The following is a 25,720-nucleotide window of genomic DNA, read 5'->3' as shown; positions in this document are numbered from 1 at the left end:
CGTGAATGCTCTAGAGTTAATATGTTGATCAGAGTAAAAACTATTCACTACAGTAAATGAGTAAAATAATTAGGAGTGCTTTATTAACAGAGGAGAACAAAGTAACCAAATATTTTGCTCAAGTAATAGTAGTGTCATTTCAAATAAAATAACTCAACTAGAAGTAAAAAGTATTCTTTCAATACATTAGTTGGAAGAAATACTGTAAAAGTGTCTGGTAAAAGAACAAAAGGAAATTTCCTGGTATAAGCAACTTTATTAAAAGTAAAGATGTCCATTTTAGGGTTTGTTTGGCAACAATATTGCTTCATTTGATGTAATGAATGAATAGTACACAAAATAGGAGAAAAAAATAGAAAAAATTAAATAGAAACAACCCAAAGAAGTTGAGCAAGACAAGGATTCTTTTTTATTTTTTTACTAATCTATCTAGGTAAAATTGTGGTGCAGTATAACTACTTTTGGGTGTAAAATGAATGTTGTATAACAGAAAAGTCCCTTAGATGTAACAGAGTATTTGTAATTCGTTATATCCCACCCACCCCTGTTAATAAAAAGATTGATGTGTTTTATAACCGAAAAAGGCTGTTTGACGGTGTTTGAAGGGACTCGCTTGTGTGCTGGGGTGGAGGTGGAGGTGGAGGATGTCCTCGTGCTGAGCCGGGTGGCGCGTGCTGGACTGAGTGCACACCTGCGCGGACTCCTCCTGCGCTCAACCCTCACAAGTGTGTTCGCTCCAAACTGGGGAAGTCGACCGGACTTTACCAGCAGGTTGAGCCGCACCTGGAGCAGCAGCGGGTGAGAACCTGGCCACAGCTATGCGGTCAAAATGACACAGAGGGAACGCCGGGGGGACTCGAACCTTGTCCAGACCACTGGGAGTCGTTTTAAATTCGTTCTTCTCCGTCCGAGTTCACCGGGAGCTCTTTGTTTAAGCTAGCGACGCGTTAGCTGTTTCCGGAAACCAACCTTCACTCAGGTAAGACAAGTTTTGGTATCGACTCGAGAGAATTGGTGGCGTTACGACAACAAAACAACAACAAACGACTTTCCATATTTGAAGAAGAATTGCGTCGATAGACAGACTCGAGTTCTCGGACATTTGCCGACAGAAAAGTGATTTTTGATGCCAAAGGTGTGTAGCTGTTAGCGGCTGAGCTGAAGGTGAAGCCATGTCGTCCTGCTCCCTCTACCTGTCCAGAGAGAGTCGGATCTGCTTAACTTTTATTGCCTTCTCTGTCACTTGGGTCTGTCACAGGGCTGCATAGATTAGGAGCAGCGGACTGTCAAAAGGGGACAGTGAGTTATTTATGGCAGCAGTGTCAACTCGACGATAAAGATCCTCTCGGCGGCGAAAAGTCATAGAAATCCTCTCATTGCCATGATGGCGTCGGTTTCTTTTTCTGTCGGGAGGACAAAGATGATGTACACAACTGAATTGAAAAGAAAATTATTGTGGTCATTTTATTCGTTTTTATTGTTTGGACTCGATTGCATGTCAAAGTACATTATTCCCTCAAACGCCTATTTACCTTATCAAATTCAAAATGATCTTTTTTTTTTTAAACGAAGGGTTAAATCTTTCAGACAAAAAGGACATTTCAGATTGTCTGATCTCCAATTTTTTTAAAGTGCTCTCAAAGGCGAAAAAAGTTTAAAGACCCCCTCCAATGAAAAGTGTGTTTTTGATGCTCTTTGATGTTCTTATGGCACTTTTCTCCTAATGAAGGGCAAATTTATTGAAAATTAATCTTACAATTGCATTTCTGAGTACTTTTTTTAATCAAAATTGTTGTGAATCAGGAGCAGACATAAAATTACATTTGAAAAACCTTGTAGCTGTGAGGTAGAAGCTGCAATGGACGGACCACCAGCTCCCTGCTCTGCTCCATTCTGATGCATCCACTTCCAGCCAAATAGATCCATTAACGTCTTTGTTTTCCTCGTCTGAGCTGGCATCTGAATCAAAACTGTACGGCTGGATAGCTCCAATATTGCTTGACATTTTTGTTGCACTAGTAATGTTAGGTTGGGGTTGTGAGGAGCTGTAAGCTAGCAGGAGAGAGTGTAAACAAAAATATGATGGGAAATGAGGACAGGCTTACTCCGTGCCAACATGCACAACTCGGAGGCAAATTTCTGATGAACTGCTGCAGCTCTGCAGAAACTATGTCTTAGAAAATTAAACAGGTTCTTTGAATTTGGCTAAGAACTGGATAATAATTAAAAGACCACTGGGAATGTTTTTACAATAAATCAAAAGATGATCAGAGTGGGACTTTGAGAACTTCTGTGTTTAGAAAACAGATCTGGACTTTTTGTGTATGTTGGGAAGAAAAGTAAACAAAGATACTCACACTCCGACCCATTTAGCAAATTCTCGTCATTGCAAAACTTGTTGTTTTTGCGTTGTTCATAAAAGTCACAATTGAATGGTGTTCTTCTGAGCTGACAGTTTGGCCCCCTTTCTATCAAGCATTGTTTTTGTAAAACTAAAACATTTTTCCCACAACTCGTGAAGAAAAGTGGACATTTTCTTGAAAAAAATGAATTCCTTCACTCAAAACTAACAGCAAGATTTTTACCAGGGGAAAAAACCCATAAAACTTCAAGGACAGTTTTATTAATGAATTTGTTGATTTTATGTTATGTTTCTTAATAAGGACTGATGGTCAATTTAGATCAACAATAGCCCTGCTGCTGGTTGAAATTTCAGTGCATTCAATAAAACTGGTTTGTGGTGTTTCACATGCAATTGGCTAATATGAAAGGGCAAAGACCTGCAGTGACATCCTGCTAGGACTCCTTTGTTGTTATATGATGTAATGTCTGTTTGGATAACTCTATTTACTTTAACTTGAAGTTCTGTCCAGATAGAAAACAGTTTTTGTTGTCTTTTTTTAAAATAAAACACATCTACCTCTTTCACTGAAAGGTTTTAACTTATCCCCCTAAAAAGCTAATCCTATAAAGAACAAATGAATAGTTTTCAGCCCTGGGTCATATGTTAAAGATTTAGTAGCAACAGCAAAAAACAGAAGGAGGAAAATGCATCTCATTCAGCAAGTTGAACTAGACGTTTGTTTTTTTGTTTTTTCTGTGAACTCACAGTTAAACAGTCTAAATTTTTGGGATTTGGTTTGTGATTAATCCCCATTAGTAATCCCTAAACAAAATTCTTGTAATTTTCAGAGACCAAAATTGTTAATGGTTTTTCAATAAAGGCAGTAAAGATTATCCCAAAAGCAACATCTGCACTATCAGTTAAATCAAGATTTAAAAATCAATGGTGAGATCTTCATAATTGTATTTTTTCTATAAAGAAACAAATAATTCCTATATGTATTGCTTTCCTGATGGGGTACAGTTTTGCTGGAGTCTAAAGTTTAAATTTCATTTTGAGTAAAATCCGTTTGCAGAGTTTGGTTGGGATCTTCTCTGTGGTTAGAGTATTGAATTTTGTATTGTTCATATAAGCTTCAAACAAGGTCAGTCTTATTCATGGGGAGGTCTTGGAGTTATTCCCTAAACTAAAATAACTGTTAATGTCGACAATTGCGTGCAAAGCAAAAGAAATTACAGACCATTGCTATAGAAAATCTTTGACTGTGAAAATATAAAATACTGCTTTGAACTAAAAAAAGGAAATGCATTTGTTTGGATGCTGGTGCTGAAGATTTCTATATGAATCAAACCATCACTTTCCATAAATAAAAAAAAAGGTTTTTCTGTTGTTTGCAGCTCTAAAAAGAAGAAGTAATTTGAGGAGAAGAAGGAAGTTATGAGCAGGTTTTTTGATTCTTAAAAATGACACAGTGCTTGATGAGACAGTGCTGTTGGGAGCTGATTATCTTGGGTTACCATGAGCACTGGAACCATACAAAATCTGTTTTGACGTAAATCATATCTCATTATCATCTGACTCAAAACCTTACTCAGACTGTAAGGATCATTCGGATATCTTGTATTAAAACTAAAGCCTTTATTCTGATTAAGTCACAGTCAGACGCTGATTCAGAAGTGTTCACTGATGATCCAAATGGGTATTTAGTTTTCCGTTTCACGCAGTTCTCACCTGGTCCACGGATTGGACAAACCACTGCTTAACCTGCAATCGCTGAGGGAGCGGCTGCCGCACATGTGATTCACTTGTATTAGTCACCAGAGTCAGATATTTGGGCCGGCTTTAAAGAAATGCCACTTCTAGTAATCCTCGTGGAGCTTGGAGGACATTGCTGGGCTGCAGATATTTTCTTTAAAAGCTTAAACTATCACATGATTACAGCCTTCAAACGAATAATGTGTTCCAGTGTTGAAGCTGGCTGTGTTTAGCAGTGGTTGGTACTAACAAAACAGAAAAACTTTTTTTTTATTTGACTGAGTTTTTGAAGGAATTTATTCCATGGTTCAAGTACCTGAAAGTTGTGACACTTTGTATTTTATTTATTTATTTATTTATTTATTTATGGGGGAGTTATGATGCTGTCATACACTGTGAATCTTATGTGTTAAAAAACACTTCAGTAACTTTTCAAAAGTTACAGTTTTTTATCTGGTATCCTTTTTATTTGTAAATGTAGAGAGCTAAGAGTTAGAAAATCAGCAATGTAATATTGCATGACCTTGTACATTTTCATGTTTTCTAGAACTGATGATAGATCCAACAAAAAAATAATGTGTACTGTATTTTTTAGTCCAAAAGGCGCAACTAAAATTCTTGAATTTTCTCAAAAATCGACCGTGCGTTTTCTGTATGAACTCTGAAACTGGTTCACTGTGGCACACATCGCTCAAAAATCTCTTCAAATGTGTTAGTATGACTTTGGTAAACTCCAAAGCCACAATTGTTGTAGAATAACGGCTACTGTTGTCAGGACCCTGGTGGAGTGATACGTACTGTGCTTCAAGAGAATGAACTAAAAAAGTGGTAGTATTGTTTTGTATTTTATGTGTTGCAACTAAACTGCGTTGAGAGTGATTGTCAAAAACATGTTTACTATTCTGTCGTGTTGCACTAACTGCAATAGCTGCTTATTGCAGATGAGAGGCAACACGAATAACAGTTTGATTTAAAAAATATATATATTTCAAGCATTGTAGTCAATACAATAAGAAAATCACACCGATTTATCAAACTCATTACAGAAATGATGAAATGCATAGATAGAAAAACACACACACTTAAGTCACATTTGCTTCATTAAATATAGCCATTATTAACTGAAGTCATGTAGAGCTTGATTTATTGCTTGAAACAGAGTGGGAAGAAGCGAGTTTATACAATCCCACCCCTACTGAGTTAATTCATTTTATAGTTTTACATATTTATCGTAATCCGGGTCTGATCAGAAATTCTTTACAAGTTACAAAATCAAGTGCTTATTGATGATTCTTAATTTCAGTAAACAGTAACGTGAACCACACACATGTAACTGATATGTTATACTCATTGATTATAATCAGGAGATAATTTCATTAAATCCAGATTTCATTGCCACACATTGCAGATAAAGTTATCAAGTAACAAAATGGATATTGATCAGAAAGAATTCTTACATCTTTTCAGTAATTATTAATGATTCACACTTTAGGTGACCGATATGTAATAATCATTGACAATCATTAGAACACATTATCACAGTAAACAGGTGATTATTCATACACATTGCAGATCAAGTAAATAAAATTGATAGCGTATTGATTGTAGTTAAAATATTTCAGTTATCATTATTGCACATTAAAATTAATTAATTTAAATTAAAAGAGCTTTGATTATTTCATCACAATCAAGTTCACACATGTTTGAAATTATCCAAACACCTGTTGATCCTTAACTCCTCTTATCTTCATATCATGAAATCAGAGTTTCTTTATACCCTTTCTTGAATATCTGGATATTTGAACATGGTTGAGCTCATTACTTAACCCGTTCCAAAGTTTAGTGCCACACACTGACACACAGAGAACCTTTCTTTGTTGTTCTTCTCAATTTCATCTTGAAGTTCCCACATCCCCTCAGTTTGTAGCCTCAATTTTATAAGAACTGCTTTTGGATACTGCATGGTAATGATTTCCCCCCTGGCTCTGTAGATGTTGTGCGGTGTAAATATCAACAAGGTCATACAGGTTTGAAAGTCTGGATTCAGTTCAGTAGAAAATATACGGTAAATTCCGGACTACAAAGCGCACCCGATTACAAGCCGCACCCACCCATTTTCATGTGTAAAATTAGTTTTATACATACACAAGCCGCGGCAGAGTACAAGCCGCGCATGTGTTAGGCGATATTGTCGTCCTGACAGATCACGGCTAGAATCCCAGAGTGAGTGCAATTCATTAGCACATTGTGGGTGGTTCCAGCTTTGCCTCTGGCTCATGTACTTGAGTGTATCGATATCTGTCAAACAGCATGGACCTCTATTCTGTTCACAAGTTCCTCAGTTATGGTGTTTTTATTTCATTTTTTTTTTTACTTATTGACAATCTAGGTATCATACATAAAATTACAAACAGTAACCATATAATCAACATTACATCCCTCAGTTATGATGAGGAAATTTACATCCGCGATTCCACATTTCCCATGAGTCTTAGGGGCTAAAGGCGGGGCCAATGCCCGGCTCGCCATACTGTTGTACGTGTTTAAGAATGAGTATCAGCAGTGCATGGAGGGGTGAACGGGTACAGCTCTCCTTCCGCTTGTGTCGCGGCAGCGTTATGGGAGTAACAGGGCTGGTTAAAAAACACACTAGTAAAATAAAGCAGCGACGACTGAAAAGCGCGCGCCTCAGCGTGATACGCGCGCCTCAGTGCGGCGCGTGCGTCAGAATTCAGAAGCCTCTGCGCTCCGCTCCCGCCCCGCGCGCTCCTTGTCTCCCCTTCCTATCTACTCCGACACCTCTGGCCAGGGCTGCTTCAAGGAGGAGCACTTCGTCCCCGTTGCGCCGGTGAACGGAGCAAATCGTTTCTGTGCAAAGCAATCGGACTTAATACTGTACGTTTTGTGTATGAGGGGCGGATGCGTTGTTACGTGTGGGAGCCTTCAGACTGCCATCGGCCCCGCAGCTCAATCAGCAGGAGAAGATGTCTCCAGCTCACACGGAGGCTGTGAGTTTTTCAAAGCAAAATTCCGCTTTTACGGTTTCCTTAGAAACCGTAAATGGAGTGTAAATTCACTCCATGCGCTGTTCTCTCCGTCACGCAGCAAACCGGCTTTTCCAAACCCGTTGGTGACGGTGGACTTTTTTAAGCTGCTTTTAACGATTGCTTTTAACTTGAAAGCTTCATCATATTGTAGCGGCGATCACGTGCACGTTGGGTCTAATGGCCCCAAAGGATTCTGGGATGCGGCTGGGCATGCGTGTTTCATTTTGTTGAACCATGACTGAAGTGTCTAAGACCTGAAGTCAAGTCCATGCTGTTTGGCTGCTTAGAGGTGTGTTGAATCTAAATGTCTTGTGCTTGGTGTTAGATAAAGAATACAAACTATTCACTGAGTTCGATAAAACCATAAATTAGCCGCGTCACTGAATAAGCCGCAGGGCTGTAAGCGCAGGAAAAAAGTAGCGGCTTGTAGTCCGGAAATTACGGTACATAACTTCCCATCAACCTCTCTGACCAATCCCCTTCTTGCCTCTTTAGGTATTCTGGGTAGTTTTATTATATTAAATGGTTTTGTTTCGTTTAATGTGCCCTATAAACTGGTTCACCTTACATATGAAAATAGACTGTTCATTCTCAGTTTGATTTTGCTCTGTAATCCGGTGTCCCTTATTGTCCAAAAAATACTGGGTTAATGTGGCGTGAGTATCTGAAGTTTAGAAACGATGAGCGAGCACTAAGATGTGATGCTATGCTATTTGAGCCAAAGACCTTCAGGCAGAAAATGCTTGAAAGGATTTATTCAATGCACTCTGACAACATGTGGTTACAAGATACTGTCCTACTTTAAGAAGACATATGAACTGGAAGGTTTCTGGTGGTTTCATAGTAACAAGTCTTTGTGGTCTTATTTCTAAAGAATGAAGAAGTCTTTGCTATTATACATTTAAAAAAAACTTTATATAAAACCTAATGGAATTGTTTGTGTTATGCACCATTTTCCTATTTACCAAACTCAACTGTTCTTCTCTTTGATTTCATAATCTAGCAGGAAGTCATGTGGTGTCAACACAATACTATAGTTTGATGCTTCTCTTTCTGTGACTGGATCTGTAACTACTATCCATTACAGGAAATAATGCTGCTTGCAGAAAGTAAAGATGAACAAAAAGCCAGTAATGACACCTGAATGAATTCAAAGAAATCTGTTTGTGGATTTTCTAAAACTATCAATATTCGTAGCCCTATATGTGTAACAGTGATGTTGTCTCACAAGTGAATCAGGCTTTTTGTCTTTTATGTTACACTGCTGAGTTATACCAATCCTTCCCCTGCATTCCTCACACCGGAGTAGCCTGAATTTATGTGAAGATCCAAACGGGTGCGCACAAACACACACACAAGCATTATTCTAATGATGTGTTGCGGCTGGGGAGGTAGATCTCTGGTTTCATTCAGGCTTCAGGCTTGTCTTGTGTTTGCGTGTGTTGAGATATCATCTGAGGTGAGTCACTTCAATAACTCTGAGGATAAAGCAGCTGTTTTTCTGAGCCAGGAACTTGCATGGGGTCACAAAAATGAGAGGTAAATGCAGTGACTTCATTCTATCAACATCTTTTTCTACGACGTAGTGTGCCAGAGAACTCTAAGCAATTATATCTTTATCAGGAATAAACATCTTATGAATGCACTCATAAGTTCTCTCTTTATGAAATGTATTCTATAAAAAGTTTTGGAGCTGCACCAAAGCAGAGGCCACTGGAATCTAGGTGCTGAAGGGTCCAAGAGTAATGGGATTGAATTTCTATCCAGATATTTTAGAATTCTTCACGCAGAAGGTGGAGTCCCTAACTGGTGTTCCTCTTTCATTCAACAGTTTGACTGGAGTCTATAATGCCTCATTTAACAGAGTGAAGTGATCTGAGCGAAAAATGCACTCTGATCCTAAGTAGAGTGTTAATTCTGTTCATTTTCACACCTTTTTAGATTCTGCTAAAAGCTGTGACAAGACTTCCTTTTGTTCTTCAGAAAACTTGCTGAGAGGAAACGGTTGTATCATTCATATATGAGCTTCTTTGTGGGTTTGTGATTTTCTGTAGAGGTGGTGATTGGAGTACGATAGGCTAAACTTTGTGCTGAAGAACTCACTATGTTTCTCTTTTCACAGAAAATGAAGACTGGGAGATACCACAGTCTGCTTTGGACTATTATTGCTTTGCCATATGCACAAATGTAGCTTTGGACAAGTCAAAATTGTCTTTTGAATTTTTCAAATGAGCTCTTGAGGAAACCAGAGGATATCAAACTCTTTCACAAAAAGTTGAACTGAGCTTAATTTAAAAATGGCTACAATGGAAACCAAAGTTGCCACCAGCAGCACGTCCGGTCTGTCATGGGCCCGCGTCTGTAAAGACTGTGGGCAGCAGCATGAAGGAAAAGAAACCCACCTTTATGAGTACCTTGACGAAGTGGACGACGAGTTGATTTGTCACATCTGCCTACAGCCCTTACTCAAACCTATGGACACCCCATGTGGACACACTTACTGCTTTTATTGCCTCAGCAACTTTTTGAAAGACCAGGACTTCTGCCCAGTGGATCGCCAGTATCTGGAATTTGAACAGTGTCGTCCTTCCAGCTTGCTGGTGAGGAACCTGCTTGATAAGCTAACTGTGATGTGCCCCCACTACGCAGAGTGCCAGCAGCAGATGCAGCGCTGTGAGCTGCAACCTCACCTGCAGAACAGGTAGGAATCTGGATGTGAAAGTAGTACTTTAATATATATCTTTCTGCTCACACCAAATTATTAAGGAATATTTATGTACCAGTATATTTATTTTTATTTCCGCATTTCACACGAAAGGCAACTTTTGTTGACCAAAGGCCCTGATCAGTAAACAGAGCATTTGCTTCTCATGTTTACTATCTAACAAAACATCAGGATGTGGCTTTGGAAGGTTCACTGACGTCTAGTAGTCTCCAAATAAAGCAATTTAGTTCCAATGTTTTACAAATTGGACGGAACCAGGCAACTTGTCTTCATCTAAATTGGTAAAGTGGAAACTTGGATTAAAAAAAAAATAGGTAGGCTTTCAAAATAGGTAAGATGTTGGGTAGCTTTTAGATTTATCTAATAAACTACACTCTCATACAATTATTAGATTGTCTGAACCAAACACTTCACAGCAGGAGGATTTTTTTTCCATTTTTTTTGTCACTTTTAGGTTATTTTAGTGAAATCTTATTCTATTCTATTCTATCTTATTATATATTTTAATGGAAATTGCATACAAATTCTAAATTCTAAATTCAAAAGAACCGTTTCAATAATAAGTACAGTAATATTTACTAATACAAAAATACCTGGTAGGCCGAACGAGAAAAACCTCATTGTTGATACATGCACCAGAATCTTTATCATCTGTCCATGAGTTTGTTCTTGCTGTACGCGCTTTATCAGCATTTTTTAAAATGTTTCTTGGGTTGTCTTGACCTTAGTTTGGTCACTTTAGTTTCTTCATTTTTATGGTTAAAATAATTTTGGAATTTTCGGATGTGCTTGAAGTATTTTTTCTTTTCACAAACTTGAACTGCTTGTGTTTTCTATTTCACCCTGGAATTTTATGATAACAGATGAATGGCATAAAAGGCTCCTAAGCTACTCATGCAAAATCCATCAACCTCCTGTCATAATACTTGATAGGCCTCCTATGGTTTTTGCAAATTTTTACCAAAAAGTTTTAACCACAAACATTAGTTTTTCTCCTTTTTATAGCAATTTTTAACGGATGTAAATATTGTATTTTCTTTTTTTTATTTTGGAAACTTTTAATTTTCTTCTAGCAGTGAGTTCAAGACAGGACACTGGTCACTTGTCTTGTTTTGGTCATGGGGAGTGTGTTGCTTAGCGTCCTGATGGTGTGACATAACGTAATTGATTTTGAGAAGCAGATTGCCCTGCTGCAGTGCCCCTTGTGCAAATATTCAGGATGCAAAGTCCAGCCCAAATGTTCAAGCAGCAGTTTCAGCTCTTAATGACTAAACCAGGCTCAACCTGTCTCACCGGACACCCTGCATTGCTGTGAATTTTCATTTACATAGAGCTTCTCTTATCTATTTGTAGTTTCAAAACATTGTTTTTCTTTTTATCTTCACCTGACAGTGTTCCAAAAATACACGACAGATTTAGCACCGTCTTTTTAGTTTATTTATACACAATATTAAGATGATTCATTTCTAAGAATACAATTCCTAGTGTCTGGAATGTATGTGTCTGCTCTTCTTTAGATGTCCTGCTTTTAGAAGGCTGAAGGAGGAGGCAGAGAAGAGGAAGAGGCCCTCTTGGAATGAATTAAAAGGACGTAGGGGTGATGGGGGGATGACTGGAGATGCGAAGCTTTCAGCAACACTGTCTCGAAATCCTACCCGAGATCAGCCCGAGCCTGGTCTAATCAATCCAGCTTTTGAGGAAAGCGAGGAGGGTAAGGTCATTTCACCATCCTATCACTGCTTTAACTGAGTTGTCTAATCCCATGTGTCTCTTTCCTGTCTAAACATGATATTTTATTCTACTACATCTCCTTTTGCAATAAGATGTTTGTGTTGCAGTGTCAATATGTAACCTTTGTTTTTGCTGTCAGCTTAAACAGTAACAATTTCCACACTTGGTTGAGTGTTGGGACACATGCAGGACAGGCTGTTTTTAGCATCAAAGATCTGTTCCATCTAACAAAGGTGAATCATCAGCGTAGCTGTAGGAACATGTATCAGCTCACAGATGTTCATAATCCAGGCAGGTTCAGGAAGCAAAACACTCTTTGACACAGTTTGTTAACCTGTGTTACAGTCTGCTGTAGCACATTCACCTAGATTTGTTCCTCAAGTGTCTTTGTGTTCTGTAAGAAAACTGAAATATGTAGTAACAAACGTATTCATTGAAAGCCTATTCCTCTGAAGAAGGAACCCTTCTTTACTAAAGGAGATGTTTGTGGAGCTTAGTCAATCTACTGAAAAGCTGATTTTTCTGTTGTTTTCATATTTTTTGACCTGTTAAAACATAGGAAATCGTTCAGGTTAGGGTTGTGCCGATGGACGATATCATCGTCCATCGTGATGGGTGACTGACATCCCGATGGAGAGACACCATCGTGATGCCACGCCCCCGCCACGCTGGGAGTCGACACCATAAGCCGCGGTTACATGTGAAAAATATCTTGACCGGATCAATGGTCGGATTAGAATTCAACTGTGTACATGGTTCCAGAAAAATGTTTTCAGAATATAACAAACGTTCACATGGGTCACACTTTCGGTCGGAATAAATCATTCGCACATGCGCAGTAGGGTTTGAAAAACCGGAAGCGGATATCAGTTCCGCCGAGCGGCTATTTTTTTTCTCAAACTTTATTGAATGTAACAATTCAATACAAAACAATGTTAAACAGCGCCAAGCGGCTTTATACATTGACATGTCAGCTTGGTAAAATACGAGACGATCTTCTAAACGTGCTTTTAATAATGTTACGATTATTAGCCTTGGGGGGGGGGTTACTAGGCAGTGGCCCCCCTCCTGTGGTTGCCGTATGGAGTGGGCCCCCCCTCTTCCGGTTTTATTTTCACCTTAGACATGTAGGGCCCTTGGTAGGGGGGGTGCTTGGACATCACTGCCAGCAAGCAGCGGATGTCCTCCTAGCACCTTACCCGCCAATTTTAACCGCACCTTAGACATTTAGGGCCCCTTGGTGGGGAGGGTGAGGGGACGTCACTGTGAGTAATCAGGAGATGTCCCCTTAGTGCCCTACCCGCCAATTTTAACCACACCCCCCTTAGTACACACACCCCTCCCCCCTAAATATATACATCCCAACATAAACACACACACATGCACACACACACTCTCTCAAACACACATACACGCACACACATTTTGCAAGGAAGGTGGGACCTAGGACCATCTGTCCCCTGCCTCTTCCCTGGTGGGGGGTACGGGCCCCTTTGCAACGGCGGCTGTGTCCCCGGGGTGCTGGCTTCCTGGGCCCGGCGGTGCTCTCTCCGCGCGGTGGGGGGGTTCACATTACATCTGAGCCGGGGGTGTTCGTGTCCCTGGGGGGTGGGTTCTGGTCCTTGCTCCTGAGTGCTGGGCCCCGCCAAATTTCCAACTGTGGCCGAGCCTGGTCGGGCCATATTTACAACACCCCTTGTGGGCCCTCTTTTTTCCCCGGGGTTCCCCCCTCCTGGGCGGGGGCGGCGGGCCCCTGCCTCGCTCCTCCCTGGACCAACCGTGGGCCGGGCGGATGGCTGCCTGGAGTGCGGAGTGGGTCTCCCTTGGGGGGTCCTGGCTCGTACCTGGGGTTGGGGCGGGGGGATGCCCGGAACTCCTGGGTGGTGGTGGGGCGCTCGTCTGGGGCTGTGGGCGTCCTTCTCCGGTGGGGCCCTGCGTTGGGTTCTCCCGGCGCGGCGGGGGGGCTGCTCTCCTGGTTCGGCTGGGGCGGCGCCCTCTTTCCCTCCGTGCCTCCCTGCTCTCTGGCTCTGGGGGCATGCGGCGGCCCTGCTGGCCCTGGCCTGGGTGGCGGGCTTGGTCGCCCGGGCGGCGGTTGTTCCCTGCCGGTTCCCGTGTGGCGTTGGGGGGATTCCGGCTGCCGCTGCTGGTGCGGTGGGGGTCTTGGGGTGGGGATGGCTGGGCACTCTCCCTCCTTCTTTTCACGTTCCACCATCCATTTTAGAAGAACATAAACACTCACCTGAGCACAGGTGTTAGCTCAACAGACTGAATGACTGAAATATTTCACACTAGTTGGTTTTAAGGCATAAGTATGCGTGTGAACACTATCTGTTTTGTGTACATGTCGACAGGTGGACATTTTTGCAACTAACAGGTGTGTTTATAACATTTGAGTGTGTGTGTGGACAGGCTCCGCCCTTTTTTTTTTTTTTTTTTTTTTTTTTTTTTTACATTTAAACCTTACCATAATGATTAACAACCAGTAAACTTGTTGCTTTATGCTGCTTCATGGTCTTATCCCCCTTCCCCTCCTATTATCACCCCCTACCCCCCCTCTCTCTAACGTCCCTCTCTCTTCTTCCCCTCTTTCCTTTTCCGTCCGGTCCAACACCAAAGATTTTCAGACATGTTTGAAATTAATAAAGTTTGGCCTCAATTACAAAAGGGGTTTATTCAGACATACCTTTGGTTTGTCTGAAGATTAATAACCCCTCTTGTTAAAGTAAAATATGTCCAACCCAAGAGGCCCTCAGCTCTCATCTGACTGCCCAGCTGTTGGACAGGACAAGTTAAGAAAAAAAAATAAATAAATAATGTTACGATTATTATGAAACGCCTGTTCGCTCATCATTTGAATTTTAATCCGTGTGGTCAGTGCTATTTCTGAATGGAGCCGGAAAGAAGCCAGGATTAGCAGTACAGTATGCTAACACGGGCCAACAGCATTATCTTTGGGTGGTGCTGCAATCTGCATCTTGGCTGCATGTAAACATGTGGGAATAACATCAGCCTTTATTTAGTCGGGACACGACTGGAAACACAAATCCACGTGATTGTTTGAACGATTTCTAAGGACTGAGCGACATTTCTGCTTTGAACCTTACACCGCCCCAAAGCGCTGTGTGTGCTGACGATCCTCTGCTCAGACGCACACTTTTAGACCCGGTTCTGAGTTCGGTAGCCCGTTCCCCTAGAGCTGCGGAACGGATCGCAGTTCTAAATCTCCCTCACATAGCGCTCATGTAACAAAGCACCCCCCCCCCCTTCCACTCAAACACAAAGCTGTAAGTCCGCGCTCCGCCGGTCCACTTGACTAGTTAAATGCGGGAGCGGACCATTTCTTTTCTAGTTTGTTTGTTACTTTTTTTGTTAAAGTCACTTCCTTCAGTTTATACTGGATAATCGCGGATGAGTCATTAGTTGGGAAATAAAAGAAAGTAATAAAGTAAAATAACGAATAGCAATTATGTAATAGCGAAATATTAAAAATAGCCCCCCCCCCACGACGATATCATCGTCCATCCCGATGGTTGACAGCAAACATCGTCAACGGCCAATTTAGGGGACATCGCCCAACCCTAGTTCAGGTAAAAGACAAACATTATATAGTGATTAATTAAAAACTTAGTTTAACTTGACTGACATTAAAGTTTTTGGTAATACTTTCAGTGTTTCGCAAATGTGTTTCTGTTTAAATGCAGATTGTTGTTTGACAGACAAATGGGTACCGTAATTAAGGTTTAAACAAAGGTTTTTTACTGTAAAAAAATTCTAATCTATATAGTTATTATGGAATAATCATCTTAAATAAATGTTTGTGCATTATTGCTCTACTATATGTTAACATGCATATGTTGTATATTAATTTCCCTTCTGAAGGACGTTTAATAATTAACCTGATTATATAACCTAACAAATGACTGGATGAACACAAGGTAGTGCTGTGGAGTGAATGGAGGCACATACAAACTAAACTTTCCACATAAATGTTTTTTATTCTAAAAAACTGTTTTTCATCCGTTTTTTTTAATGTTGGATTAAAAAGAAAGGATTTAAGTCTCACAACACAAACTACAGCAAAGTTCAGCGATTTAAATTTCAGTTCTTTCAGTTTTTACTTACGTCTTCATATGATGTCTTTGGACAGATGAGGTGTATGTTTTTAGATTTTATTTATTTAAATTGTCAATAGTTATATACCCTCCATAAAAAAGTGTTCTTGGAAAGTCATGCCCATAATAATGTTTAGGGTGACGTTTTTTCAGCCTCTCTTTAGCACATTTTAGATGTATGAAAAATCCCAATTTATCGGCTCTCCTTCCCAAAAACTATGCACTTTAATTATTTTACAAAGATGCACTCCTAACATGCTGGAAACCATCAAACTCAGTCATTTTTTCTTGGTCTGCTGTGATGTTTTTCCTTTGGGTTTATGAATGTAGATAAAATGTTTTTAACATGTTGATTGTTGCTGTGACGTAATCATAATATCTGAGTTATAACTGCAGCTTTGGTTTTATTGTTTATCTCTGTACCAAGTGTGAAGCATTCCCTGTAACTTCACATAGATGCTAAAAGTAGGTCATGTTCTGCTGCTGTGTCGGTTGAGTCTGTACTCAGTCATAACTGCTGCAAATGTATTTCCAGGCTTTTTTTGAACAGTCGTCCTGTATCCATTTGAAGTTTGGTCAGTAGTTTAGTTGACTTGTTCTTTTTTTGTAGACAACACCCCACTCCGATCCAGCCTGGTGGCTGAAACCATTGTGGTGGAACTGCTCAGAGAAGAGCCAGAGCAAGACCTGGGTTTGCGTATTGTTGGGGGGAAAAACACGCCACTGGGAAACATAGTCATCCAGGAAATTATCCGTGACTCGATTGCAGCCTGTGATGGCAGACTGGCCCCAGGAGACCATATCTTAGAGGTAAGTCACAAAATGCTGGGATTGCATTTTGAACATCAACCTTTTCCTTCAGCGTGACACAAAGGTTTGTCCAAAAATGTTGCAGCTTCATTGTCATTGTGTTGTAAACACATTACTATCCAATGGGGAAAAGAAAGTAGATATTCTGGATAAACGAGTTTTAGCACCATGGTAAGGCAAGGCAAGTTTATTTGTATAGCACAATTCGTACACAAAGTAATTCAATGTGCTTCACAAAACAGAAAAATGCATTAAAATAACAATACATCATAGAAATAATCAACTTAAAATTTACTTTAAAAGAAAAGAAAAAATTTGAAAATTGATTTTAAAAAAGGAAAGACAAGGAGGGGTTACCAGACATAAACGCACCATATCAAAATGAGCAATGTTGCCTGTTTGGGTGGACACTTAAACGTAAATGTTTACATTTTTAATCTCTTTTCAAATGAATTATACCTCATTTTTGGTTTTGATTTTCTCTTGAATATTTTGCCTTAAGAAGTAGAAGTACAGTACAGTTCCCTCGTTTATCGAGATAGGTGAAATCTACAAATTACAGATGTTTTAAGGCTGTAAACTGCTCAATACACATTTTATAGACTCTTGTCAGACAGACAAGAACATTTTCACACTGCTCTCTCTTGTTTAAACTCTCAAAGTTCAAACCTTCATAGAAAAAGAAGTCAAGTATTATAGAATAAAAACAAATATCTTGTCATGATAGGTTTATGTAAAACTGGCAAGCTGAAAGCATTGTGTACAGGAGACACAGCATGGAGGAGATTGATTGACAAGGTCAAGAGCTAAATAGGATGCAGAACACAATACAGACAAGAAATTAGCTAATTATCATACAAAGTTTGTTCTGAGAGAATCGGAACTGGTGGGCTATTTTAATGTATGTCTCTACCTGTGAATATAAGTTTTCCCTTACGGCTGTATGACCACACATCCATGAAGTGAAACTGTGTGTGTGAAACTACAGATGCAGCATTTTTATGTAGAATATAAGAAACAAGGAAGGTTTTATAAGGAACCTCCTGAAGCTTGAAATTTTTTTCTATATTAGAATAATGACACTTCTCTTTTATGACATATCAGGTGTGGAAAATTACATTTCATCATTTTTTTTTCAATAACAGGAGCTAAAAGTTTACTAACATCAAATGATAATTTGCTAAGAAGCTTTTTAGACTTGAGAAATATGTTTTTCTTTAGCAGCATGTTTCTGTGTGCATGAACTCTATGTAGAGCAGTGTTTGTGTATGGCTGCCTTCTCAATGACACTGTTTGGGGTGTGGTGTCGTGTTTCTAGGTGAATGATGTCAGTCTGGCTTCAGTTCCTCACTCCCGGGCCATCGCAGTGCTGCGACACCCATCCCTCGTCAGGCTCACTGTTATGCAGGAGAAAGGTTTCAAGTTAAGGGACAGTCAACGGTCTGATCCCCACCCTTCTCCTTCTACTGCCTCTCAGCCCCCTCGCAGTCCACAGTGCAACACTCACTTTAATCAGACCCCAGTTCTGCATGTGACGCTGGTAAAAAGTCATCGGTCGGAACCGCTTGGCATCAAACTCATCCGCAAGTCTGAATTTAGTGGAGTTGTAATCCTGGATCTGTTGCCGGGCGGTTTGGCGGCCAAAGATGGAAAACTGAGAAACAACGACAAAGTCTTGGCCATCAATGGACATGACCTGAGGCATGGAACACCTGAAAGTGCAGCCCATATCATACAGGTAGAAGATTACAGAACTGATGACAAGTCTCCCCTTCTCACACACTTCGTTTTAAGGTCATCACAACAGGTTTTCTGTACACAATAATCCTGGCCAAGGAAGTCCCTAACAGTGAAATCCACTGTCTGTCAAAAGCTCAGCATTCAATTTTTTCAATTTTTTTTAAACTTTTGTTTGGACTTTGTTTTAAGAGTAAATATTTTCTGTAAAGGCTGTTTTTTGATTTAGTTCTCTAGACTTGTACCAATGCTTAAAATAATTTAAACATTAAATATAAAGTTAGCTTTTATCAGTTTTCAGAGACACATTGTGTTAATCAGTGACTAGCTCTGCAGTGATGTCCTGCTCACAGCACAGTAGCTTAAAACATATTTATACCTAAAACTATCAATGTCACAAATCTAACATATTCCATCATTCCTTTATGTGACCATCTTGATTAGTCCAACATTTTAACTGAAAATCTATAAATCAATTGAAAGCAATTATTGAAATATGCCACTAAAATAAATCGTGTGCATTTAGTTTTTCATTAGGTCCAATATTATCTGTAGTTTGGTTGCATTTAGTCATTGAGCAGATTTTTCTCAAAGACAATTCACAAAAAAAAGAACAAAGCAAAGAAGATTTTAAAATATTAGGATCAGTTTTGCTCCTGATACCCAACCAGAGTTAAAAACAAAAAAGTTGACTGTTAATAAATTAGAAAACCCAAGCGAGGTTTTGCATTTCTGCAAGAGAAATCTTCATTCATCGTTTTTTAGGAAACCCAAACTAGTAACAGGGCATTTAGGTTATTAAAACGTGTAAAAGAACTGAAAATATCTGTAGAGTTAAGATTATGCATGGGGCTCTAAATGACATTTTGACTAATGAAAGGGTTTTGTTTTTTTTCTGTGAACTTAGACCAGTGAGATGCGTGTAAACTTTGTGGTAATGAGAACTGCAGATACTGTGGAGGACGGTGGAAACGGCAGAGAGGGACAGCACGCCAGAGCAAGAAGGGCGCCAGATCCACAGTACTTCAGACGTCAGTCCACCTACATAAAGGTATTTAGAAATAATACCTTACACGCAAAGAGCTAAAAGTCATCTGTTTAGCGTATATTTGTGCCCATTACAAACTGGCATGGCTTCCTCTGATGGTCCATCCTGCTCCTGTCTGGAGTGCTGATGATGCACTTCCTTAAGCTTTAGACAGAACAACAGTTCTGTGTTGTGTTGTGTTGCTCTGAAAACATACACAAGTATCCAGACCTCAATGGCTCAGGGCTGTTAAATGAAGCAAGGTCCTTTAAAATTCCACTCCAATCATCTTTCAATTGTGTTTATGGCGTTTTCAGCCAAAAACTAAAAAAAGTGTTGTTTTATAGGACATAGTTTCTGTAGAGCAGCAGTAGTTCATCAGAAATTCGTCTCTGAGTTGTGGGTGGGACTGTTGGCGTGAAGCAATTCTTCCCCCATTTCCCATCATCCAATATTACACTCTCAACCTGTAGCTTACAGCCCCTCACAACCCCAACTTAATATTATTGGTGCAACAACAATGTTGAGCAATATTGGACCTATCTAGCTGTACAGTTTAGAGCCAGGTGTGAGCTCAGAGGAGGAAAACAAAGACATACATGAAACCAAATTGAGCAGTTGAGCGGGGAGCTTGTGGCCTATCGATTGTAGCTTTTACGACACCACTACAATCTTTTTTAAACTGCAGTTTTTTGTCTGCTTCTGATTCACAACGATTTAAATAATACTCAGAAATGCAATTTTAAGTTTCATTTTATATACATGCCCTCCATCATCAGAAAACTGCCATAAAAACATGTTAAAAAACAATTTCCATCAGAGTGGGTCTTTAAGCAAACAGTTCCTCTGCAGTTTAGCTGCTTCATTGTCAGTCCTGTTTAGTTCAAAGTACCAGCAAACTTCATCGGGAGGTGACGAGCATTAGGAGCAGACACCTGCGTTGGTGAGTGTAGATGAAAGCTCTTCTCTGTGTTCGTCTTCTGTCCTGATCAAAAGGCCTGGGGTGCTGCTTACTTTGCTGCTACGAGGCCGCTGGCTTGTTGTTTTTTTGCTTAATTCTTTGAGAGGCAGAGGATCAAAGCTGATAGCAGTTAGCTTTCCCCTGCAGAGTCCAGGCTTTTTGTCTTTCTGGGTGTGGGGGAGGCTTCCCTGCTGTGGAGAGGAAGACCCCCCCTCCTCCAAGCTTCCTTTTTGACAGTTTACAGACTCCGGCGAGCAACAAGGAGGCTGGTTGAAGTTGTCATTTTCCTCACATCTTTTACACTACGAGGGTTGTGTGTTGATCCTCGCACGTGGCTTTTATCCTAACGTCTCGACTCCATCTCAAATGTTTCACATTTGTTTTTTTACAAGGGTTTTCTAAGAGGGGTTTGTTTAGTCACCGGGCCATGAAGAGGCTGAGATCAATGGGCAGCACTGACATGCACCCACAGAAGCAGAAAAGATGAATTCATTAGCAGGAATGGTGCATAATTTTATAGGAGGACAGCCGTTTTTAATAGGATTCCATGTTTTTCTGAATGTACTCAATTCTTCATACAGGACCCCCCCTCTGGGTTCTCTTTTCAAGAGAAGAATGTAAGCCTGAAGAAGGAGCCCCGCCACTCTCTGGGCATCACCATCGCTGGAGGGAGAGACTGTCGCAGCCGGCTGCCTGTTTACATCACCAGCGTGCAGCCGGTTGGCTGTCTGCACAGAGAGGGCTACATCAAAAGAGGTACAGCGCTGCACGTCAACACATCAGTATTAGTCTGCTGAGGGAATACGTCATTAATGCAGGTCATTATTAAAACACACACTTTCTCCTCAGAAGACACTTGTATTTATGTCTAATATGATTTTAGTTACATCCCCAAACTTAACAAATGAATCTGTAGTCAATAAAACATTGATTTTGAAATACAAATAAAAAGCAAAAAGTGATTAAAAAATATTAAAACAAAATATAATATTATTATAAATGACATAAGGATTTTATACTTTTGTATATTGAACACTCACTTCACAGCACAATGTTTACCGGGACACACAATAAATACTTGGAGCTCAAGAGGGCATGCTGTTTAAAAATAAAAATCACATCCAAAACCATATCAAATGTTTTGACTGTCCCTCTTCAGGATATTTTGCTGTTTAGTTGTGACTCTGATCTGAAAAGTGATGGACATTTTTCTGTAAACACAATGTTCAGAAACTGACTTCTTGCAGCAAAAGCTTTAATTCTTCAATTAAAAATCCCCCCTGTCTGAGAAGCACATGTGGTTTCTTCCTGCCTTTAACTTCTGGATTGACCAGGACTCGTGAGGGATATTTAATTCAACAGAGCCCTGAAAATCCATTAAGAACTCCCCAAACAACCAAAAATGTTCTGATGACCCTCAAAAACCTCAACAGTGGGGCACATTTCTTTGTCGTGGTTGATTCTTCTATGGTGGGAGACCACAGAAAAGTCTTAGCAGTCTGTAAGTGTCTGGCTTCAAGGGCAACACGTTGGAGCAGGTTAGCAGACCTCAAAGGATGTGAGGCAAGAGTAAACTTTAGGACGAGTTCAGGACTGCACAATGGCTATTAATTGGGAAATATCGTACAATATATGGCTGCAATGAAGTATAAATAAGCTTGCTGTGTTGTTGTTCACGTTTGGACGAGCTTTAAAGCTACGTTTACACCACCCTCGGTAACGCACGTGCAAGCAGCCAATGCCAATGAAAAGTTTATGCAAATGCGTCTATATGCACGCTTTAGGCTTCTGTGTCTAAAATGCTCACGTTGACACGTCGCTACACAAGTTATTGCAACAGCTTTCAGGCTCTACATACAAAAATGTGTATGCTAACAAGTTTATTTTTGGGGTTTGAACTGTATCTTAATGCTGAGCAGTTTTTTTTCTCCGTTCATTAGATTGATGCTTCGTGTAGTTGTGTAGGTAAAATGTTGAGTGGCTGTAGTTTTGGTGGTGTCTTTTAGATGGATGAATAAATGAAGGTTTTCCACCAATAGGAATGAAAACGTATTCTGAGGACCCATTGTTCAAACACTAATGGAAAAGCACAACACAAAATAATTCTTTTAGAAGCAAACTACCTTTCCTGGTGTGTGTGAGACTAAACTGAAATGACCCTGTCTGTTGCTCTTGCTTCCTCAGGGGACATTCTGCTGAGCATCAATGGTGTAGATTTGACACAACTGACCTACAAGGAGGCCGTTTCTGTGCTGAAGGCGGAGACGGCTCAGTCCCAGGTGGAGCTGTGCGTCATCCAAACCCACTCTGAGGACCCTGAGGAGGACAGCGAGAGCAGCAACAAGGATGAAGTGGTCTACACAGAGGACCCACGAGAAGACAACCGCAACTGGACCCCCCAATGGACTCGCTGGTTGGGTCTACCAAGGTAAGCCTGACTTCAAATGTTGTTGATTCGTTTGGTCATGGAGGAGTTTGCTCCAACTCTGAAACTCTCTTCAGTCACATGCACTGGTGCCGGGACATTGTCCTGCAGAAGACCAACAATGAGAGCTGGGGCTTCAGCATCGTAGGAGGCTATGAGGAGAGCCACGGTCAGCAGCAGCCCTTCTTCATAAAAACCATCGTGCCTGGGACACCTGCTCACTTTGATGGGCGTCTCAAGTGAGTTTAAACCTACCAGGCTCAATCCATTACCGGACAAGACCCTATTAAATTTAACAAAAACCACAACGTACACGACAAACCCATACCAGAGATTCTCTGCCTTTGTAATTTTGGATGAGGTATCTGTATATATACATAACATCTTTCTTATGCAAACAGACAGGGTCTGTATATTGTATTTTTCATAAGAGAGGAAGCAACACAACAGATAAGTCAAGTGAGTCATTCTACTAAAACATTTAGACAGATTTATATTCATTTATACCACAGAAAACTGGTTCCACATCAGTCAACTCAACCAGAAGTCACACATAAAGGGCCGCAGATTATAATTCCTATTGTAATGTTTTTGAAAAAAATCAATGAATTCTAATTGTGCCTTACGGTCAGAAAACTACAGTGATGATCTCCTGCCTCCTGTGGATGATGTTACTCACCAAACCTCTCCTGTTTCCTTCAGGTGTGGAGATGAGATAGTGGCAGTGAATGGAGCCACAACTGTGGGAATGAAAAACAACTCTCTGATCCCCATGCTGAAGCTGCAGAAGAACAGAGTCACACTGACTGTGGTGTCATGGCCGGGTACGCTGGTGTAGGAAAGCGCCCGCTTGTTACACGACCAAAAAAAGGTTTCTCTGATCTGAGCTTGGACCCTTTCGTCTTCACTGACACATGGTTTGTTTATTCTCGTCTTGATTTAATGGAGCAGGTGTTCATGAGAACTACAAAATGTTCAATAGGAGTTGATTTTTAGTAAACACATGCCAGTTAAAATGACACATTAAATACAAACGGGAATCATTTTTCTGATTCTGTCCAAAGCAGTTGTGTTAAGATAGTTTGATCATAGTGTACAAAAGGAAATGTATAGCTAATTATTAATGAGTTTGTACAAGAAGAAATTGCTGCAGACACTGTAGAACAAAAATGTATGCACTTTTAAAACGTTCAGAAAAGTGATTTCTCAGAGGAAAAATCAGGCTATCGGAATCACAGTCAGGCTTTAACAAGTTAGAACACTTATGTGTTGACGGGAGGCTTCTGTTCTTTATTTCTTTCCTGTTTGAAATGTGAGGCTTTGGCTTGTTCAGGCCATCAATAAGACTAGAAGTCATATTAATATGTGTTGGCGTCTACCCTCATGGAGTGTTATGTCATCAGGTTACCATTCAAAGTGGGGAAATGTGATGGTTAATGTAAAGTAATCCAAAGAAATGATTCTTTGTAAATGCTTTTAATTAATACTGCTTGCAATACTTTGGAGGAACATTTAGCAGGTTAGGATTTACTTTCAAGCATTTGGCATAATTTTACAGAAGTGCTTTGAATTGTTTCTCAGAAATCCAAATGTCCTTTTTCTGAATGATTTGCTGGTTTTCGGTTGGTACTGAAGAACAAATCAGAATGTATCGTTGCCTTAAAGAGCCTTTGTACCAAACAGTTTTTTCTTCATTGTTGTGGCCTTGCTTGCATCTTGATTGATGGAAGACCTCCTGCACAACTCAGTGGTTGTGTCAGACACAACACGCAGTGTGTGATTTAATCTAGCCACTGTCTCATTATGTCAATAAATTCACATCAAAATCCTGCTATTTGTGTTGGTCACTTAGTTGGACTGATTAATCACTCTCTATCTCTCTCTTAATCTTTCTAATACTTTCATGTGAATATCAAAGTATTGGCTTAGATTTAAAAAAGCAGGCTGGTCGGTTCTTCCTGCAGGAAAATAACTGTTTTATTTCCATTTGAAATCCGGTTATTTTAATTTCAGTCGGTGCAGTCTGACCCCTGCTGGACAGACTCATGATTGAAATTAATAATTTTAAACGTAAGGCTACAATTTTCATAACTGATTGAACAAACATGATTTAGAACAATTAAAAGTGGAACATATAATCATTTTCACACACCAACTATGTTGTATGGGTCAACCAATGCATTTTGCATATAACAGATTTAAATTGAGACATCATAGTCAATAATTAAACCACAAACTATATTAAAAATGTGGGGGCAAGCAGATCCTTTAAATGCTAGGAAGAATCTAACCAAAGGTGTGTTGTAAATGGGAGGCATTTACTTGAGGAACCTTTTTGAAAAGAGGTTTTACTGCAGTATTTACTTTTACTAGAGTAAAGTTGTGAACAATCACTACTCTCACTGGGTCATTACTTTAATGTTTACTTCTCGTTCCATTCACACCAGGGACCGTCTTAACAAGCTGTAAACATTTTTTTCTGAGAAAATTATTTTCCAGATTCAGTAAGTTAATTAATTGTACGTAGTACTTGAGTGTGTTTTTTTATTTTTATTTTTTTACATATCCAAACGACAACATTTTACTTTAGAACACCGGTCAAAGTAACGCTATACTTACTGGAGTGAATCCTTGTTTACCTTACCCGCCTCCATATGAATTGATATAATTCAGATATTCAAGGAGCTGCTTATATTTGGAAATTGATTCTAATGAATGAAAATCGTGTTTTGACATTTGAATGTCTTAGTTTTCCAAAGAATAGTCAGTGGAGACGCCAATATTTTTTGTAGTAAAACTGTTTGTCTTCTACAGTTGGTTCTGAAAAAACCAAATGTGAAAAGAAAAGAAAAAAAAAACACACAAAGCATCATAAAAGCAGCCACCCTGAAGTGAAGCCCACCCCTGCAGACGGTGCTCGTGTGTGCACGTGCACTGCAGGGGGAGGGGTTCGTGTGGGGAGGTACAGTTAAAAAAGAAAAGGGGGGGGTCATAAACCTTTTGACCACTGATCTGTAGCATGAGGAAGAAGCGGCCGGCTGTGGAG

The 25,720-nt window shown here is 40.0% G+C and overlaps 1 protein-coding gene across 2 annotated transcripts; it reads left to right on the top strand.

The window, feature by feature from the left end:
• Window positions 1-648: 648 nt before the first annotated feature.
• Window positions 649-24,506, top strand: LOC101170936 (ligand of Numb protein X 2). Of its 2 annotated transcripts, none has more exons than XM_011479979.3 (10): window positions 649-798; window positions 9,269-9,847; window positions 11,389-11,582; window positions 16,325-16,524; window positions 17,843-18,262; window positions 19,169-19,312; window positions 20,831-21,005; window positions 22,434-22,677; window positions 22,752-22,913; window positions 23,377-23,512. In XM_011479979.3, the coding sequence occupies exons 2-10, from the start codon at window positions 9,444-9,446 to the stop codon at window positions 23,510-23,512; spliced, it is 2,079 nt and encodes a 692-aa protein (XP_011478281.1). In that variant the 5' UTR covers window positions 649-798; window positions 9,269-9,443. The 2 variants fall into 2 exon arrangements, with proteins under 2 accessions (XP_011478281.1, XP_004073176.1); XM_004073128.4 differs by having other exon boundaries at window positions 651-979; window positions 23,377-24,506.
• The last annotated feature ends 1,214 nt before the right edge of the window (window positions 24,507-25,720 follow it).

Source organism: Oryzias latipes, chromosome 10, assembly GCF_002234675.1.
Source record: "Oryzias latipes chromosome 10, ASM223467v1".
Taxonomy (NCBI): domain Eukaryota; kingdom Metazoa; phylum Chordata; class Actinopteri; order Beloniformes; family Adrianichthyidae; genus Oryzias; species Oryzias latipes.
This window is presented reverse-complemented; position numbering and strand designations above follow the sequence as displayed.

Excerpts from the sequence above, each read along its gene's own strand:
- LOC101170936 (XM_004073128.4), top strand. The coding sequence starts at position 9,444 with ATGGCTACAATGGAAACCAAAGTTGCCACCAGCAGCACGTCCGGTCTG. Across the intron at positions 9,848-11,388 it reads CAACCTCACCTGCAGAACAG|ATGTCCTGCTTTTAGAAGGC; the intron begins GTAGGAATCTGG and ends GCTCTTCTTTAG. Across the intron at positions 19,313-20,830 it reads GTCAGTCCACCTACATAAAG|GACCCCCCCTCTGGGTTCTC; the intron begins GTATTTAGAAAT and ends TTCTTCATACAG.